The sequence below is a fragment of the Polypterus senegalus genome, chromosome 12, assembly GCF_016835505.1.
Source record: "Polypterus senegalus isolate Bchr_013 chromosome 12, ASM1683550v1, whole genome shotgun sequence".
In the NCBI taxonomy this organism is placed as follows: Eukaryota; Metazoa; Chordata; class Cladistia; order Polypteriformes; family Polypteridae; genus Polypterus; species Polypterus senegalus.
This window is the reverse complement of record NC_053165.1, coordinates 128,055,636-128,076,265: the sequence shown is the minus strand read 5'-3', so window position 1 is coordinate 128,076,265 and position 20,630 is coordinate 128,055,636. Positions and strand designations below refer to the sequence as shown.

Genomic DNA, 20,630 nt, shown 5'->3' with positions numbered 1-20,630 from the left:
AGATTAAGGGTTGGGGATACGTCCACGTATACTGTTGGTGATCCAAATATTCAGTTGGCACTGATACAGTCAATTTTGAGTAAAACAGTTATCATCAAACAAGGATAGACGGAGCAATTTATGTGATCTGGACAGGAAGTAGGCATAATAAATGAGGTGACATGGACAGATGGCGACAGAGGTGGCGTCATCAGTGTAGTCCGGGTTGAGTTAACAGGGAAAAACAGAAGGAAAGTGAAAACACTTCATGTAACGTGACGGTGTTTTTAGTGTGGAACTCAAGGTGCAGAATGCTTTTGTTCTTCATTTTTTCTGGTGAGGAAAAGAGAAAAGCATTAATATGCTGTCCTAAACCCCCATCCAGTGTGTTTTTGAGCTCTATCTGACCCTTTGGTTGCCCCCTAATCACATGTGTGTGACACGACTCCGGCTCCCCTCCCATCCCAGACCCATCGGATCGGGCGACCCAAATTGAGAGGTCGAATACCCAACAAAGGGCATCGGCATTAGCATGGAGAGTACCACGGTGATAAGTGACATTGAACTTGTAAGGCTGCAGATCTAAAAACCACCTGGTGACCTGAGGATTTGACTCCTTATGAACAGCCATCCACTGGAGAGCAGCATGGTTCGTGATCAGGGTGAATTCCCGACCCAAAAGGTAGCACCACAACTGGGTCATGGCCCATTTAATTACCAGGGCTTCCCGTTCTACTGCTGCATACCTGGTCTACCAGTCAAGCAGTTCCCGGCTCACATCACGGGGTGTTCGGCACCATCGATGCTCTGGCTCAGCACAGCACCTAGACCTGTGTCCGAAGCATCAGTCTGGAGAATAAAAGGAGAAGAGAAATCAGGGGGTTTTAGTAAAGGTGCCAAAGTAAGGGCCTCTTTTACGTTAAAAAATGTAATTTCTGTTTTATCGTCCCATACCACATTGAAAGGGGACATTTTCTTTGTAAGATCAGTCAAGGGTGCAGCTCTTTCCGAAAAACGAGGTACAAACTGACGGTAGTAACTCGCTAATCCAAGGAAAGTCTGTACTTGCTTCTTGATTATCAGATGGAGCCAATTTAAAATGGCTTCAACTTTGGAAAACAGTGGTTTAGCAATCCCTCTGCCCACTCGATAGACTAAGTATTTGACTTTGTTTACCCAAAAGAATCAATGGGCCAGTAATTTACAATGGGAGTGGGCACGAGTACCATAACGTGATCCCCCGGGAGGAACTCCCTCAGGGAGCTGTTGCTGTTGTAATTCTGTGTCTGCGCTGTTTGAGCCTTCTCCATGTGCTCTTTTAGAAGGGGTTGAATTTTTTCAAATCTATTGTGTAACTGCGATATATTCTAGAATATTAATGGAGGGAAGGGCCTCTCCTTCCCAACTTTCTTTTAGGATGTCCATAATGCCTTGGGTTGTTGTCCATATAATAACTCAAAAAAGGAAAAACCAGTCGAGGCTTGCAGCGCCTTCCGGTAAGGAAAAAGTACGAGGAGGAGTAACTGATCCCAGTTCCTCCCATCCCCACTGACTACTTTGCAGAGCATCTGTCTGAGGATCTGGTTAAATCTTTCAACCAAACCGTCTGTCTCTGGGTGATAAACAGATGTCCGAAAATCCTTAATATGGCATAACTTGACAACCTCCCTGAACGTGTACAACGTAAAAGAGGTCACCTGGTACATAAGGACTTCTTTAGGGATCCCCACTCTTGAAAAGAGTCCTACTAGTTCCTGTGTGATATTCTTGGAATTGACTGTATGCAAAGGGACAGCTTCTGGGAATCGAGTAGCGCAATCTACCATAACTAATACATACTTATGTCCTCTTGCTGAGGGCTCTAAGGGTCGAATGAGATTGATACTGATTTTCTCAAAGGGAATATCAATCAAGGGGAGAGGAATAAGAGAAGCACATTCCCTACGGGGAATCTACCAAAGTTGACATTTCAGGCAGGAATAACAAAATTGGCAGACCTCCTCGCCAAAAGAATCCAAGCCAGACCAGAAGAATCCAAGCTTATTCATCTCTAATGCTTTTTTGGAACCCAAATGGCCGCCTAGGAGGTGGGCATTTGTTACTTCACAGACCTCCAATCAGAAGGCTCGTGGGACTAGCAACAGTGTCCGTACCTTGTCCTCATGCTTCGTTACTCGATACAACAGATCATTTTGTAATACAAAGTAGGTTCCTTGTGGTGTGGGGGTTGCCCATCAACGGAAACTATTACATTTTGGCAAACTTTAGTGAATCATTGGGAATCACTGTTCCCTTTTGAATGATGCAGGTATAGACCTAAACTGAACATTAAACGCCGATAAGGGATTGGTGCTGACCTCAAGAGGTTGGTTCTCGACTCCCAAGACTTCCACCTGGGTTTTTTCCGGGTCAATGGGTGGAGAGGTGAACTCAGCCTCTTGAGATTCAGTGTCATCTTCAGTTGCCAGAAAACACAGTGTGGGGGCAGCCGGTTCAGCAAGAGGTCTGTCCATTATAAGACCCAACTTGGGTTTAGGAGTGGTAATATCTATTTAATTTCATCAAAGTCTCATCCCAGTATAACAGGGTAGGGAAGATTGGGCAGCACTGCAACCAATAACTTTTTGGGTACCCCTTCCCAAGTTATAAAATCTTTGGCGGACTTAAATTATCTGGTCTCCCCATGTATACAAGTCACACTGGTTTTGATTTTTAAGATCTCTTGTGGTAAGACAAAACAGCGAGTAACAACAGTGATGTTACTCCCGGAATCTAATTTAGCCACCACCCTTTGTGAATTTCCCCTTGGGATTAATAAAGTATCTATCTATCTATCTATCTATCTATCTATCTATCTATCTATCTATCTATCTATCTATCTATCTATCTATTGTGGTAGATAGGGGCCGCTCTCACTCCCTTGAACCCCTGTCCACGACTCCAGACACCAGATAAAAGTCCAAATGTTGACTTTATTTAATCGCAAAAGTGCACAAAGCACACTCTCCACCACAATACTCATATAATCAATCACAAATAAACACAATAATACAATCCTCCAGCTCCCAGACGCGTTGCCACCCTTCCACCCAGCTCAGCCCACCGTCTGGGAGCTCCCACAGTTCTTTTATATTCCCTGACCCGGAAGTGTTCCCAATCCACAGTCCAAGTGATCCTCAATCACTTCCAGGTCAGGTAAAAGTTCTTTTCTTCAACCCAGAAGCCCGTCGCTCTTCCTATGACGAACTTCCGGGTCATAGGGCACAAATGAGTCTTCGGTCCTCCCTGCAGCACCCTCTTGCGGCCCCTGAGGTATCCAGCAGAGCTGAGGATAAAAACTACATCGTCCATGATTCCCTGCTGGTCTTCAGGGCACCTCCATACTGCAGGGAGGGCTCCATCTGGTGGCCTGGGGGTATTGGCCGGGATTATAAGCCGTCCAAATATCACACTATCGATCTATCTATCTATCTATCTATCTATCTATCTATCTATCTATCTATCTATCTATCTATCTATCTATCTATCTATTTACCCTTTGTCCATTCACTAACACTACTCCTGTTTAAGGGGCGGATGAGGGATAAGACAATGCACAATACCTCTCTCTTTTTGCCCAGTCCATCGGCTCCACAGTTAGAGGACAAGCGGTGATGATGTGCCCCAGCTCCCCACACTTGAAATGTGAAGAAATGGGAAGATTGGGAACTTTTTGTTCTTAAGTGACGTGAATGGATGGCAACGGAAGTGACGTCATCAGTATAGACCAGGGATGAGGACAGTGGAGGGAAATGAAGTCATCAGAGAAGGACGGCTGGAATGTGACATCTCCTCAGGTGTCGTAACGGTGTTTTTTCTCGTAGAATTCAAGGTGCAGAATGCTTTTGGGGCGGCACGGTGGCGCAGTGGTAGCGCTGCTGCCTCGCAGTTAGGAGATCCAGGTTCGCTTCCTGGGTCCTCCCTGCGTGGAGTTTGCATGTTCTCCCCGTGTCTGCGTGGGTTTCCTCCGGGCGCTCCGGTTTCCTCCCACAATCCAAAGACATGCAGGTTAGGTGGATTGGCGATTCTAAAATTGGCCCTAGTGTGTGCTTGGTGTGTTTGTGTGTGTCCTGCGGTGGGTTGGCACCCTGCCCAGGATTGGTTCCTGCCTTGTGCCCTGGGATTGGCTCCGGCAGACCCCCGTGACCCTGTATTCGGATTCAGCGGGTTAGAAAATGGATGGATGGATGGAGAATGCTTTTGTTCTTCATTTTTTTCTGGTGAGGAAAAGAGAAATGCATTAATTTGCTGTCTTAAACCCCCATCAGGTGTGTTTTTGTGCTCTGTTGTGCCCTTTGGCTGTCCCCTAATCACGCTTGTGACAATATATACATATATAGTAATAGGAGATGGCATTGGGCTGAGGTTCCGGCCAGGACCGAGGATGTGACTGCTATTAAATGCATGGATTGGGGGAAAATACAATAGATTGTGTAGTCCCCCTAATGCTAGATGGCAGTGTTTCTGGACTTGTACACCCATGCATATACCCATAGAAAATGTTGGGAATAGTAGAGAGAACTGTCCCCACTTTGAGAGGGGCCTGACCCAGAAGTGCTTCCACAGAGCAACATTTTAACACCAGAAGTGCTCCCTGGTCTGGTATAAAACAGTGCCACCTCACCTCCATAGGAGTATTGGAGTTTACATGAAGCTTGTGTTGGAATATTTGTGGAAAAGTCTGTAAAAGGTGTTTGTGAATGTTAAACAATTGTTATTTGAATCTGTGACTGTCTGTGAAGTTGTATGTGGAGTGCTGTTACTTCCCCTGGTGGTAACAATATACATATAAATAGTTCTTTCATTTGTACTGAAGAAATTGGTGTCAATTTACACATTCACACAACTTTCTTTGATGTATTTATTTAGTGCTAAATTAAGATTTCAATTTCTTTTTTTTTTTTACAATAGGCATAGTTTTCTTGTTTCAGTGCTGATCATTTAGCTGCCATGTCATTCAGTCTTGATATAATTCTGAGTGAAGTACAGTAGACCCTCAATTTAACAGACCCTGATTTGACGGACAAAACATTCCTGTTTGGTGGGAAAAATTACACCAAACTACCACTAACAGAACATACGAAAAAGATCAACATGCAAAATATATATTTTTACAAAGATATACTTGAATAAAACTACTTGTGTAAAAAAGAAATTTTAGAGGTAAGAGAAGTATTGTAATGAGGTGAGCAATTGGCTTGTGTGCTCAGCACAGGCTCACTGTGGCATGATTGAGAATAAATGAAAAGCGTGACACGGTCTAAACATTTAAAAAGGGGCTATGCAGTTTGGGAAAATGTAAGTAATTTAAGATGATTACAGGTCAGTTCAAAAGAAGTTGAATAAAACGTTTTGCAACATATTTATTACATTGTCTTCACTGCAGCAGCATTAAACAGTACTTGCAGCATCTGAAAAAATTAGTATTTGAATTAAGAAAGTTTAGTTATTGCAATAAAAAAACAGCATGGCAAATTATCCCCAATTTGTGCAACAAAAGCCATTGAAAAGCTTGAAAAAATTTGCGTGAGAATCAATTCAACATTTTGTTTGTAAAAGGGGTCTTCTGATTTCTAGGTTTGGAATAGAAAATAAAAATAGTGTTTGAGATCAGGTGTGTTAAAATCAGAAACACTAAATTACAAAGCTGGAAGATGTGTCAGTCATAAACATTTGGTTTCTTTTGACCAGAGCAGAAGTTGTGAATACTCAGGGCTGCTTGCTGTGTGTGTTGGTTGGGAGGGGGTCAGGGGGGGTTTGGGGTTGGGGGCCCCTGTTGGTCTTGAGACCCTTAATCACACACTTACCTCACTTAAACCGCAAAAAGGCCCTTGGTCAAATGGAACAGGTGTTTAACTGTTCAACAAGGCTTACAGGAAAGAAGACAACAAAATAAAAACAAAGCCTAGTAGTGACAAAAATGAAATATGAACTTCACATCTTTTTTAATAGTAGTGTAAATAACATTATTTTATCATTTATACAATATTTATTGCAAATAATGTGGCTTCATTCTCAGTTTTTACCCTATTGAATGTAAAACATCAAAACGGTGTACAGAAACGCAGAATTCCAGCCTTCTACAGGAGAATTCTAATACATTACAATAACATGCCAGTAGGTGGCAGCAGAGGATTCAAAAATTATTTAAGAACCTTGACGAAGACCCAGGTGTACAGTATATTACTGAAGTCCTCACTACGAGGTTTTCTTTACCTGCTGCATACAACAGACTGAAGACTAAAGACAGTTGTTCTCAGGATTACATCACTTTTGCCTAGCGTGGGTTTAATCCCCCACTTTGTCGACATTGAGATTCAGAAATTGTGGTGAAACTGATCTTGACCCTCTGTCTCTCTGTAATCTTTGTTCCTTTTATCTCTACAAGTATAGCCCATAAAGCACTTAGCCTTTGTTCATTTTCCCCTTTTTGTTTGCACTTTTCTGTTCTCTCTGTGTCATTGCCTTGCTTTGCTAATACATTCCATTTTCATTTGTGCATTTGTACCCCTTATGTCCTGATACCATTTCCCAATTAATTCATTTTTATTAACTTTTTCTCACCTTGTTGATCAAGGAGATTTGGCCTGTAATGTTAGTTTCTTGACGTCTCGTTAGTATTATTAAAATAATACTATATCATTTTATTGCCATATTTGTTTTCTTTTGGCTGCTACCATTTATTTATTTGTTTCCAAGGAATCACACGGTGAGGGTGTGGGGGTGGGGCACTGGAGCAACAGAATAAAATGTCATCACAGATGCCATGAGTATTTATCTATGATTGCAGATAACCCATAATACTTTAGAATTTCAAAACAATCTCATTACTTATGAGAAGCCAAACAGACCATAAATCACATATTTTTGTGCGTAATCTATTGCTTTACATGTAAACACAATTAGTTTATAAGTTTTTACGTGTATACTTTACTGGTTTTATTCATAAGAGCTATATTGGTTTGTGTCCGTATATTATCGGTTTGTGTATGTATACTACTGCTTTGCATATGAACTATAGATTTCCACGTTAATATAACTAGTTCCAGTACATTATTGGTTTGAAAGTGAACTGTATTGGTTTACGTTCGTATGCTGTCAGTTTGCATATGAACTATATTGGCTTGTGTTCACATACTACTGGTGTGCTGGTCTAGCAATGGATTTGTATATGCACAATATTGGTTTCATGCATGTCTTATACTGGTTTCATGTGGGTGGTATATCAGGGACATTTGATCTCAATTGGATTTATGTATGCACTAGATCAATGTGAGAATTGTACCAGTATTATGTGTGTGCCATGCTGGTTTTATGTGTGTACTATAACAAATTTGTGTACAAAACACACTGTTTATTTGCACAAACCCTATCACAGCTTTGTATGTGAACTGTATCGGTTCTGTGTGCGAACTGCATAGGTTGTTAACGTGATCTTCAGCTGAAATGGAAGGGGCAAGAAATAGAAACTCCAGCACTGCTAAAGTACTGATGGGCAATACTGCTGATTTATTTTTCAATCCAACACCGGGTGATACTGAGGCCAGCATTGCCAATATGGAAACTGATACCAATACTGATGCAGCCAGAGTGTTGTCTTGCAAGAATGGTTAATCTTCTGTAAAATCTTACAGTATGTGTGGACATGAAAAAGTCTTATTTTAAAGGCTTTGCATTAGTAAACTAATACATATGTGCCAAGGATCAGACTTTGCTTGTTTATAAACGGAAATTATTAAACATGTTCAGTTCTTGCAAATAATCTGTGGAACAAAAACATGCGTTAGCATTACATTTTTTCTCAGAATGACATGAAAAAAATATTGCATTTTTTTTACTTAAACATGGCATTTTTATTTTTTATTGTAAAACATCCATCCGTCCATTATCCAACCCGCTATCCTAACTACAGGGTCTGCTGGAGCCAATACCAGCCAACACAGGGCGCAAGGCAGGAAACAAACCCCAGGCAGGGCGCCAGCCCACCGCAGATTTTAAAACATGCAAAACACTAAAAGTACTCAATCAGAAGTGTAAAAAGTATAATGATTTAAATACCGAGGCAACGTAACTTTTGGATTCATCAGACTCACTTTCAGTTTCACTGTCTGTTTCAATTTTACTGACTGAGGACAGATTCACTTTGTCATCACTGCTGACGAGAGGCTCCTCAACATCACTGCTCATTTCTCTGTCAAGAGCATTCAACACCTGGGACTTCATATATAATGCAGTGTATGGAATTCACATTAAAACATGGGGTATGGACAAAAACAGAAATGTGCTTACGCACAAAAAAATCCAGATACATAAATCTGTGTGTACGCCAACTTCCACGCTATATAAATCCTGGTCAGCATGAAATGTAACGCACATGCACACACCTGCCGCCCTACCCCAAATCCTCCCAGAATTACGCCTATTTCCATATGCAAATTAATCTAAATAGCCCCTTGCCTTCAGCATTCTGTGAAAAGACAACGGCAAAAGCACCAGGAAAAAAAAAGAATTTCAGTGAATGCCAAGTGGAGGTAAGGAAAAATATACTATTTGTTGGTTTAAACAGTGGTATAAACAACAAAAGGAAGTTGATCAAGTGACAAGTGCCCGAAATAAAAAAGAAGTGGTCAGGTATCAAAGTTGCCATAAAAAGGTGAGTCGTGGCCCACCGTCTGAGTGTCATATGGAAGCAAATTAGGGTACAGAGAAAAGAAAAAAAAATAGGGACACAGTCGAAAAAAAGGTCTAAATGTCATTTTTAATCTCAAAATTTCCACTTTAATCATGTAGTTTATTTTGTCATTAAAGTAAAACATTATAAACATAAACTTAAAATTGCTTAATTTACTAGAGTTTCTCAAATCTCATTGTAACTAAAGTAGCATGCTAAGTGTTTTGTATTCTATGTGTTTTTCTATGTGCTCTATGTGAATCACTTATGTGCTTCTTAAACAGGTTTCCTCTTACGCCAACATTAAATTCATGACATTACAGCTCTCTGAACAATTGAAATACTAAGATGTACACTTGATATATTTTTCATGATGATAGGAATTAAAGCATATATTGCACATGGGGGCACAGTGGTACAGTGGTAGCGACGAGCTGTCCCCGTGCAGAGATTGTTCCTGCCTCCAGAAAAATGCCCTCTGCACTGAGCGCAACACTAATAATTTAAATAATTTATTGCAACAGTACTGTCTCTTTCAAACGTACTAACCCCTAATTCTTGTCCTTACTTTTCTTTCTCCAAGTAGCCAATAGCCACACAAGCTCTGTAATAAAGTGTCAAGCCATTCTGTAAGCTTAGAACGCTGATTCTTTAAGACTATTAAGGAACATTGAAATATCTTCGTAGTACATGTTTAACATACAAGTTTACAGTGAGGTAATTGTACTTATAAGTACAAACAGTTCTACTAGGAGCACCTGATGGACTTACTGAGCGCATTTATAGCTCTTGGGATGAAACTGTTTTTGAACCATGAGGTACCTACAGGAAATGCTCAGAAGCGTTTGCCGTATGGGTGCAGTTCAAATAGATGTGCACATGGTTGAGGCAGCGTGTGCTAGATGCTATATCCTGATAATCCTCCTTCTGATCAACTGCTGTCGAGCTGTGATTTCACACTCAGATACAGTGGGTTAAAATACTCTGAGTGGTGCACTGAGAGTAACAACACTAAAGCAGCTATGGTATTTGGAATTGTTTGCCCATTCCATGCATCATTATATTGTTACAAGTTGATTACAATCAGATGCCTTAAACTTGTAAACGCTATGCGGTTAATTTCAGTGTATTTGGTAAAGCCATGTCATGGATGTGAATCTAAAAAATAAAGAGATACCACACAACCGCCAGTTTGCAAGTTTTTTTTCACAAGATGGACATAAATAAATAAATATATTAAGTTTGAAAATGTGTTGTAAATATGTCCATTTGTCAAGGTATAAATGTAACATGCTCCCCCCTAAAAACACATTGATTATTTTCTATTCAAACAATTGCAACAGCCTTACATATGATTGCAATACTAGCGTTGCTGGGTACTGCCTGCCTTTATGGAAGGCTTCTTTAAGAGTAGACTGCAGCCTGAGTGTCTGTGCACTGTTCTTTCTGCCATTGCCTCACATTTACATCTCCACTGCTTTGGCTTGTAGACCACAGCACTGCCAGGGTGAATGCAGGGTGATGAAAAATATGGAAGGAAAAGGAGCTCCGGTTTTATGTAATATGACACATTTAATCATGTTCTCGCAATCAAATGCTTTTAAAAAATAATTTCCAATAAACTTGCATATCATTGAAAATGTGTAATATCTATACTTTTAATGTAAACATCGATGTTTAAATTAAAAGGTCCGGATCGGAAACAGCAATACTTTAGGAGGCAGAGTTATGTGTTAAAATAGCTTAATACTTACTTTTCTTGTATAATATGTTTGTGAAAGGGTTTGGTGGTAATTATTCTTAACTGTATTTTCCCTTAATTCTGAAATGACCATGGGGCTAAAGTTAGGTCCAAGTTTGTCCGGCTTTTTATTCGTTCCTAGCTACATATACGCTTGCACTCAGCCACTTATTCACACAGCTTTTACAAATCAGTTTCTTATTCTATGTTAACAACAAGGCAAAATATTGTACAACGTGTAGAATATGATAAACTCACCCGTGCAGGTCCATAATGTCGAATATTTAGCTTTTCAAATAATGGACCAGTTTCTAGTTATGCCAATTAATATACATGCTGTACTGATTAAGAGTTTGCACTTTAAACCCTGAGTTTGTGGGTTTAAGTCCTAATACTGACACTGTGTGAACACGAGTAGGTGTCTTCACCTGTCTTTGCTGGAGGGGTTGGGGGCAAAATAAATGTAACTAAATCTTGAATGTTGAATAAAGGTGGCAGTTGTAAGTGTAAATGTAGAATATTGTGCCTTTATAACAAGTAACTGGTTCGCAGAAACTGTGTGAATAATTACGGTCATAGTTGTAAGCAAACATGTACAGTAGCTTGGAGTGAATAAGAAGATGGCCGAATGCGTACCCAGTTTCATGCTTGTGTTCATTTCAGACTCAAGGACAGATACTGTTAACCAGTAATATTTACCACCAAGTCCTTTTGCAAACGTTTGTGTAAAAACAAAAATATTGTGCTATTTTAATGCAGATCTGTCTCTTACCCGCTTTTCTTCACGCTCCATGACTCTACTGGCACTTGAGTTCCTGTTTCTTGCTCCTCCCATTACCGCTGATCACATGAACAACTAGCATAGTTCACACATAAAGCTGCAACTGGGTGCATATGCATAACCAGTATGTTTCATACACGAAACCAGCATAGTACACATATAAAACCAGTAGAGTTCCCACATGACACTAGTATAAGATGTGCATGAAATCAATATACTGCATACACAAAACCATTGCTAGACCAGCACAGCAGTAGTATATGAACGCAAACCAATATAATTGATATGCAAACCGATAGTATACAAGCATAAACCGATGCAGCTCACTCACAAGCCAATAACAAACACACCTGAAGCAGTGATACACAAATGCAAATCAATATAGTTCATATGCAAACCAGTAGTATAAATATATAAACCAAAACAGTTCACACATAAACTGAAAATATACAGACACAAACCAATCTAGTTCATATGAATGAAACCAGTATTGTACACATGCCAACATGCAAATCGATAGTAAATACTTATAAACCAATAGTGTTCACATGTAAACCAATAGAGATTACGCACAAAAATATATGATTTATGGTATTTGGGTCCCTTCATAATTTCTTGGTTCTATGGTTAACAAATTTTTGACGCATTCTTTCAACTTTGATTTTCAGTTCACAAATAAGGTTTGACGAAAGATTTGTTGAACTCACAGTTTTTGAATTTGGCTTTTTAAACTAGCTGCATTTTTTTTTAATCCCTCAGTGTACACTTTGGTCCTTATTTAAGTTCTGGGATGGCTCAAGAGTGACACATAGTTTACAATAAACAAATACTTTGTTTAAGCCAGTAGTTTCCAATCTGGGGGTGCTCACATTCCCTGGGATTTCAGAAGGTGTGACAAAGACGAAGGCTGCTTTGCGATTTTCCAGAAAGGAGTGACGTGTGTTGTCCAACTTTATCGTGGTGTAGTCAGTTTCTTGCAGTATGCCATAATTTTTAGGTCATTTATTAGTCAGTACTCCTGTTCTACAATATGAAAAGAATCAAGCATTGCACGTGCAGTTGTCACCTATGAATGAGCCCCAGAAATGCTCGTTGTTGCCAGTGCCTTGCTGCATTCGTAAAGGTGAATAACTATTTTTAAGAGAATCGAATTTGGACCTTGCAATGATCTGTAGGGAAGGGCAAAGTCTAGTATTGATTTCTGTGTAAGGCCAGATTGTGAAGTATCACTGATTTTGAGGTGTGATTGACATTTTTGCCAGTGGGGGACAACAGGAACTGAATTGGATACAACACCTACTGCTTTCACTGAGCCTATCTCTCCTGCTGGAGGTCCTGGCAGTACCATGACAATTTTAACTGTGTGATGTTTTTATGTTTGAACTGCAGTGCAGGTGTTATTAGGAGCCAAAGCTTGTCATCTGTGTTTTATTGCTTACTTCAAGGGGGGTCTTCAGTCCCGCATAACCTCTCAATTGTTCATTGTGTATAATTTTGTCGTGGCGCTGGGTGCTTTGCGGGATGCCCCAACCTCCAGAAAGTCACTCGAGTGTCTAAGCTTCACGGAGGAGGGATTTACAAGATTGTTGAAATTTTTAAGCAACAACAACAACCTTTATTTATATAGCTTTATATAGCTCATACAATGTAGCTCAAATTGCTTTGCAAAATGAAATAAAAGGAACTTAATATAAAACATAAACAAAAAAGATTATGCAATAATGTTATGCAGTGAGTAGCAAAGAAAAAGGTAGGATCGAATGGCCAGGGTGGACGGAAAAAAACAAAAAAAAAACTGCAGCGTTACAAGCCCAAAAGAACACCAAGCCCCCACTGGGAATTCTACCTAATATAAATTTTCTAAATCAGTCCTTATGGTTTTCAGGCTTCACATGAAAGAAATTGTCAATGATGGTGGTCATGTGAGTATCTGGGACACCCGCCATTTAATCCATAAATGCAGGGGCAACATGGTGCCTTGATCAGGTGGTGGTGGTGGTGCAGATCAACTCCATAGAAGAACCAGAAAAGACAGCAGATAAAGTAGGGGTTAGTCCAGAAGTGTAGAACCCAGACGGAAATGATAATTCACTGCCCATGTAGACTAACAGGGATACAACTAAAATGTAGATATGAAAAAGCCATTTTAAAATAATGGGTTTTTAGCAGCTTTTTTAATTGTTCTACAGTAATAGCCTGTCAGAATTTTGTTGGTAAAACATTCCAAATTTTAGGTGCATATCAGCAAAAAGCCGCCTCACCACTTCTTTTCAGGTTGGCGCCCAGAATTATAAGTAGACCTTCATTTGAAGATCTGAGGTTACGACTTGCAATATAAGGGGACAAACATTCCAATATGTAGGATGGGGCAAGATTATTTAAGGCTTTGTAAACCATTAGTAGTATTTTAAAGTCAATTCTGAATGACGCAGGTAACCAATGTAAAGATGCTAAGACTGGTGAAATGTGCTCAAATTTTCTAGTTAAGATTCTTGCTGCTGCATTCTGCAGTAACTGTAAACGGCTAATGTCTTTTCTGGGTAGTCTTGTAAGGAGTGCATTACAGTAATCTAGTGGACTGAAGACAAAAACGTGAACTAAAGTTTCAGTGTCTTGTAAAGTTATTAGAGGTCTAACATTATCTGCATTTGCTCAATATATATACAGATTTTACACACTAAGTTAACAGCTTATTTTCTGGTACAAACTGTGCTTCAAAAAATTGACTTCTTCATCTTCAAATGTGATATTACTTTTGTTGGGGACACAAACATAAACATTTTTTAGGGATGTGGGTTATAGAAAAGGTTGGGAACTGCTGTCCTAGTGGAAGCTTTCCCCATGTTCATCAGAGAACACTCCGTGTTCTCAGGGAAGCAGTAGAAATGAGAGTGTAGGAAAATGATTTTTAAAGACATGTTGCACACAAGTGCTCGGTAGAAGAGAGAAGCTCCTCAACTAGCTCCTCATACTTCTCCGTCTTTGTATTCCCAAGAAAATTGTGGCACCCTTTTCTTTCAATAAAAGCTGTTTGTAAATTAATTTACCATTTGCCTACCTGTTTACCTGGTCAAGACAATGGATAAATAAACTCGACCTTGCATAATTCTGTAAGAGCCATTTAAACAGCAACTTTCTCTCATTTGAGCACTAAAATGGCATCTTTGTAACTTTCTAAATATACATTTGTGGCTATACTGAAAGAATAAGAAGACAGAAAAAGTATGACTGATTGCAAAATTGTGGAGTAAGTATTAGATGTTGGATTGTCCCCACCTCAAGTAACTTTAGGAATAAAGAAGACAGACATTTTACACCTCAAATCATACTTCAAATAGTACTCTAAGCTTGAAAAATACTTAATGCTAAACAGTTAAACAAACTGGTTTTTCACAACTGTATTATTCACTTAATCCAACATCACACTGAAACAGTTTGTGGTACAGAAATTCCAGTTACAGAAATGGATTTAACACACCTACATCTGTAAAGTACACCAATTACGCTAGAGCAGGGGTGGGCAGGCTTTTTTTTCCTGACCAGTATCTCCAAGTCCAGATTAGGCCTCTGGGTGACAAGGTGTCAGTCGTTCTTTTAACAGTGCAACGTGTGGATACCCAGTCATTTAATGCAGCACGATATTTCCCACTGTTGCTTTCGGCGGGCAGAGACTCAATCATTTTATCAAGTCTTGGTCATTTCTGTACGCATTCATTCGATTGATTCGTTGAGAGTGAAAAGGCTTCTTGCTATCATGGCCCCCTGGGTGTACACCAGAACAACCTGATGGTAGATCAATCCATCCAGAATTGACACTGTATGCCGTTTAATTAGAGATTCTGCTCCTATTCTCTTAGATGATCTTTTCTACCAATTTTTTACTTTTAAGGGAAAATCAACAAAATGTATGGATAAAGATCATAACGATTATTTCACAATCTGCTTGATTGTTTATTGGTTAATGAAAGTAAGCGATAAAGAACTGAAAACTCCTGACAAGTAAGTAAACTAAAATAAAACCCAGCAAGTAGAAAATGAGGTAGCTGCTGAGGAGTAAAAACATCATGGATGAAGAAACAATATTCTAAACTTTAAGGGATGTCTGGAACAACACAGATAGAATCAGAGTGTGGCATCTGAATGAACTAGGAGCTTAATTAGTAACAATAATAGAGGTTAGAAGTATGTGCTGATACAGCGTGTTGCTGCACCCATCATGTGACAAACCAGCTCAGGATCCCAGATTAGGAACAAGATCACATTAAATTCAAACAGTGAATGGAATGAAACCCTGCGGCTCCCAAGCCCTCCAGGAGCAAAACTGCCACTACTGGTCTAGAACATGAGAAGACTAAATCTTGCATAACTAGACATATAACATACATACATTGAGACAACTAGGAGTGAAAACTGAGAAAATGTGGGTGGGAAAAATTAGACACATTGAGTCACAATTCTAAACCAAGGCCGAGCTCAAAGTAGGGCGGTGGTTTAAACAGCAAAGACCACTGCTGCTCAGCTCAACATCATCTGCCAAACATCAAGCCTACAGTTATGATGCATAAAACTCCCATGGCCAAAAATTATCCAAAAAGACTCCTGGGAAACAAATAAAAGTGTTGTGTATGTATGTATTTGTTAAAAACAAACATAACCTATTAAAAGGGAAAAATCTTTCAGTGAAATCAGATTATACTTGAGCATCTGAGCTCGTCAGTGGACTTGTAGTAAAAATGAGCGATGCACTGCCTCTGGCTGTAAGTGGTCAATGACATTCACATTTACGACGGTACAGCCAGAGTCGATGTGAAGTAAAAAGAACTGACTGACACCTTCACTAAAAAAGTAATGGCAGAGTATGTATTCATATTAAACGGTGTGCTGTCACACCCAGTACAGTATAAAAGAAGTGATAATGAAGAGCCAGAGCAGAGCAACACTCTACCATTACAACAGACCACAGACTGGGCTGGACGGTCTACACGAACAACTAAAGTAAGTTAACATTACTGTTTAATTGTAAATTGTAACCATACCATGCCTGAATACGGTTACAGTGCTTTAACACATTTAACACATTGTAAATGTTTAGGGAGGCATCACTTGCGATTCACAGGGGTTAAGTGCTTGAACACATTTTGGGCTGCATTGTGAGGCAAAGGGGATGCAAATTAGTTTAAATTATTTCATCTTCTTTGGTAGAGGCACATACTGTGTTTTGGTCTGGGTTGGTATGTGACACGGAGATGCTGACAAAAGGATAATTAATGATTACCGGTTGTCACAAACTTGATCACGAGCCATAGCAAGGTTTGGGGCAGCCACCCGTATATTATTTTCCTGGCTGCAAAATTGCAAACAAAAAAGATAGTACTGGTGTGCACAACTCAGAGTCCAAAACAGAACTGAGGGAGTAGGGGAAAGGTGGAAGCTTTTAAAGGTCAGGATAGGAAGTGACGTCAAGGGGGCCGGGATCGGAAGGGTCTTCAACCATAGGCTCGGGGCCAAGCATTACATCAAGGGGGCCGGAACCGGAAAGGTCTTCATCTATAGGTTCGCACCCGGAAGTGATGTCACCAGGGCCAGGTGGAATTTCCCGTGAATGGCCTGCAGGGAAGCGAGAAAAAGAATCAGTGCACTGTGCCACATCCCAGTCTGATTTGGAATTGTCCTCATTCAAGCCCTTTAGCTGCCTCCCATGCACCCGTGTGTGACATGGTCAAAAGCATTGCAGCAAATTAGACAGGGTACAGCTGAGTACAATGTGGAGTATTATGGGGAGCGGGTTCAGTGTAGCAAAAAATTTAAATAAAACAAAGAACGGAACAAAAAAGAAAACAGAGAGAAAGTGGTCACTGAATCAGGAGACGTGCAGGTGGTGGAGGATGAGTTGAGCAGCAACAGACTGCTGAAAAGTTTGCAGAGAGCAGAATGGAGTAGTGGGGAAGCTCTGGGAGGTGGCTACATTTTCAGCGGCTGTGAAGCTAGTAAATACAGAGCTGGCAAGAGAGAGACAGGCTATGTAGTCCCATAGTTCTTAAGTATATTTTAACATTATACAAAATTGAACTTATTGAAATAAACTAGCTGTCCTGCTCGTCTTAGATGGACTGAAATCTAAATAGTCAACGTAGACATCAGTGTTAACATTTGCACTGCACCGTGCAATGTAAAAGTCTCTGTTATAAGTGATTCAGTATTAGATGCGTAAAGGCAGTGCTAATATTTGTGATGCACCATCTGTTGGAATGGCAAATGTAATGCATTTTATTACTAACAATGTTTGTGATGTGCCATCTTTTGGAATGAGAGAGACACAGCAATCAGTTGGACACACAGATAGATACAAAGGCCCTTCTCCTTCTATTAAGGTGGATTTGTGTGTATCTTTATGGAAGCAAATGATAAAAATGATTATGTATATTTTATGTATTTATGACTTATTAGACCTTTATAGTTCATTTAAGCCGATGCAAATCATCTGTGGTTTTCTGTAGTAGATTGTAAAGCTTTTAAACTAATTTGTATTTAATAATTGATAACAAACCCACAAATAGACAGATCTGTGAATCGTAAACCCATGGATCACAAAGCCAACTGCACTGTGTATAAAGCCTACAGTACCTCTCTAAAGACTAATTGCTGCTGTTATACCATGGAGTGATGCAATAGACAAAACGACAGAATGATATATAAATTAAGTTAACCAGTGTTACTGAGCTCTAACTGATAGCAGCAGTTGTAGCTTTTTACGACCTTTCAGTGTCAAGTCTTATGTTCAGTTGATTTTTCCGTTGCACTCCAGCTGTTCGAAGTGCTTGAACAGGAGTAAACTGATGATGGGTTTTAGGAAGAAACCCTGTGGGCAGAGCCAACCTCCCCACTGACTTTTTGTCCCACTTCGATCTGGCAAGAGGTAATGTAGCATCCAAACCAGTTCTGCCAAGTAGCACAACAGCTTCTACCCCTTGGCTCTCTGGACTCCGACTCTGAGCTGCCCTCCTCCTCTCAGATCTGCCCCTAGTAGTGAATTTATATGCAGTGGATTTGTTACACCTTTTACTACTGTTGTTTTTTATTATTAGTATTACTGTTATTTATTACTATTTCACACTAGTACTATCTATTCACTAACCTATATTTAATTTTTCATATGTCCATTATATTATCGTTCTCTGCCTGTTTTGCTCTTGTCTTGTGTTTATGTATATTTTGCACTGTGGCCCTGGAGAATGCTATTTTGCACATTACATACTGCAATACTGTGTATGAATAGTATGGTAAAGCCAATTGACTTTTCAGTGTCAGATTTAGTTTACAACATGCTTTTTAATGAGTTGTCCCCAGAAGTTTATTCTGAATCGAGAATCACGTCACGCCTGGTTCCACAAGACTAGAAAAGACTCAGCATGTCCTCTGTCCCCATAAGTGTCATCACCACAGAGCCTCACAGGAATAGCTGTCATGTTTAATAGCAAAAACAAGACAATCTATGGACTTGATTTAAGAAGGACATTGTTGGGAAGCGGTCCTTTTCCTTACTTTACATTTACTTCCTGTTTATTGACTTATTCTTCTAATCTGATAGGTCTGATAGATTTAGAAATTTCATTGTCTGGTGTCTTTTGCTTAACATTGCTTCTGTCCGGTACAAATGTAATCATTTTCTTCCTTTGTTTCTTTTTTTTTAACAGTACCGATTCTGGAAATGGATCATTTATTTTCCACAATCAGTGGTCTGGAGTGGAACATGCCAACCAGTCATTTATTAACTGTTGTAGGCTTTTTAACAGTACTAATTGTTGGTAATCTGCTGATATGTACTGGCGTGGACAAATTGTATGCTCATGAATTCACATTGGTTATAATATTTTTGTAAAGTGATTTCATTGTAATAATTCATTTTTGAAAAACTACAACAGCTCTGTACTTGTTTACCTTTTTATTATTTATTTAGTATTTATTTCAAGTCAAATGGCCCAGTTGTGCAGCAGTCAGCTAATGCACAGATCTGCACAGAAGTAAGGACAATTATCAACTTCACATTCAAAACATCTCAAAACTTAAAAATCATTTCAGCCCTTTAGCATCTCTATGTAAATAATCCACGTATAATTTATGTTGTTTTTTCTGATCACTGCCATAAATGTAGAACATAAAACATTTTAGTGCATAGTTGTTGTAATGTTGCTTGGCAAAAAAAAAAACATTTTTATTAAAAATGCAAAGTAAACTGTATATTTTAAAGTGTATGCATTGTCAGGTACATAATACTAGTAATATTTAAATCTTAGAATCAGTTCTTTTTGCATTGATCTTCTTTTATTTATTTGACATCTTTAGAAAATGTGTAGTAGATGTAAGTCTTCCTTTTTGTTTTGTGTTATTTTAGCTTATTAAGGTTCCATATGTACAGTAACAGATTCCCAATTCTGTCCATTATGAGATTTAATCAGTTACTTATGATACACAATCACATTCTCTTATTGTGTGTCAGAATCAGAAACAAATAAAACACCCAAGTGAACACAAACAAAAGTTTGTCTTAAAATGTTTGTAACATCTTCTTTTTCTTCTTCTTCTTCTTTTCTCAAGGCATAGCGGGTCACAAAAGTGAATCACTATCCTCAATTTCCTCTTGGTAATTGCACCCACTTCCTTCAGACCTTGACTCTCTACATCTTCCATTAATGTGTTGTAGGCCTTTTTGGTTGGCTATTAATTTATGCATTTATTAATTATGCATTCATGGTCATTATTGTAATTGTTTATTTAAGCTACAGTTGTCACATCACTTAACTAACAACAGAATAAGGGTGCAGGTCTTTTAATGTGACTCCAGTTTATTATTACTGTGAGTTATCAATTGATTATGTTATCTGTAATTTTTGAGTTGACAGAAGTAGTTAATCAGATAGATACTCTCAAACGGATGATTGATGACATTCAGCCCCGCCCCCAATGTGATTGATGACTTTAAGCCCCGCCCCAAAATATGAAAAATACAATTTATGAAAATATGCAAAATATAATTTATGAAAATATAAAAATATGAACATATAGTTTATGTAATATAATTTATGAAAATATACAAATATGAAAATATATTTTATGTTAATATGATTTATAAGCTGTAAACTTATAAATTATTTTATAAACGCTAGATTCAAAATTAATATTAAGAAATTAAATATACACTTATCTTGCCATCATTGCCGTGCCTACGTGTAACTTTCTAAAAGCAATATAAAATATTCACTCCCCTGATCTAAGTTATAAGAATTATTCAACAGGCTAAACTCCTCCTCCAATTTTCTTTTAATTCTTTTCATTTGGTCAGACAGTTTTCCTTGATAAATAGCCTCATCAATATTTGGAATAAGAGATTTAAAAAAAGTCCAGTCTTTTATAGAAAAATG

General features: G+C 38.9%; 1 protein-coding gene across 2 annotated transcripts in view; it reads left to right on the top strand.

Annotated features, from left to right (window-relative positions):
• Nucleotides 1–19,744, top strand: part of slc28a1 (solute carrier family 28 member 1) — a 188,044-nt gene extending 168,300 nt beyond the window's left edge. For both annotated transcript variants that reach the window (XM_039773404.1, XM_039773405.1), the window contains one exon: nucleotides 18,906–19,744. In XM_039773404.1, the coding sequence (XP_039629338.1) occupies nucleotides 18,906–19,020 (115 nt within the window). In that variant the 3' untranslated portion in view covers nucleotides 19,021–19,744. The remainder of the gene's footprint in view (nucleotides 1–18,905) is intronic.
• Nucleotides 19,745–20,630: the final 886 nt, after the last annotated feature.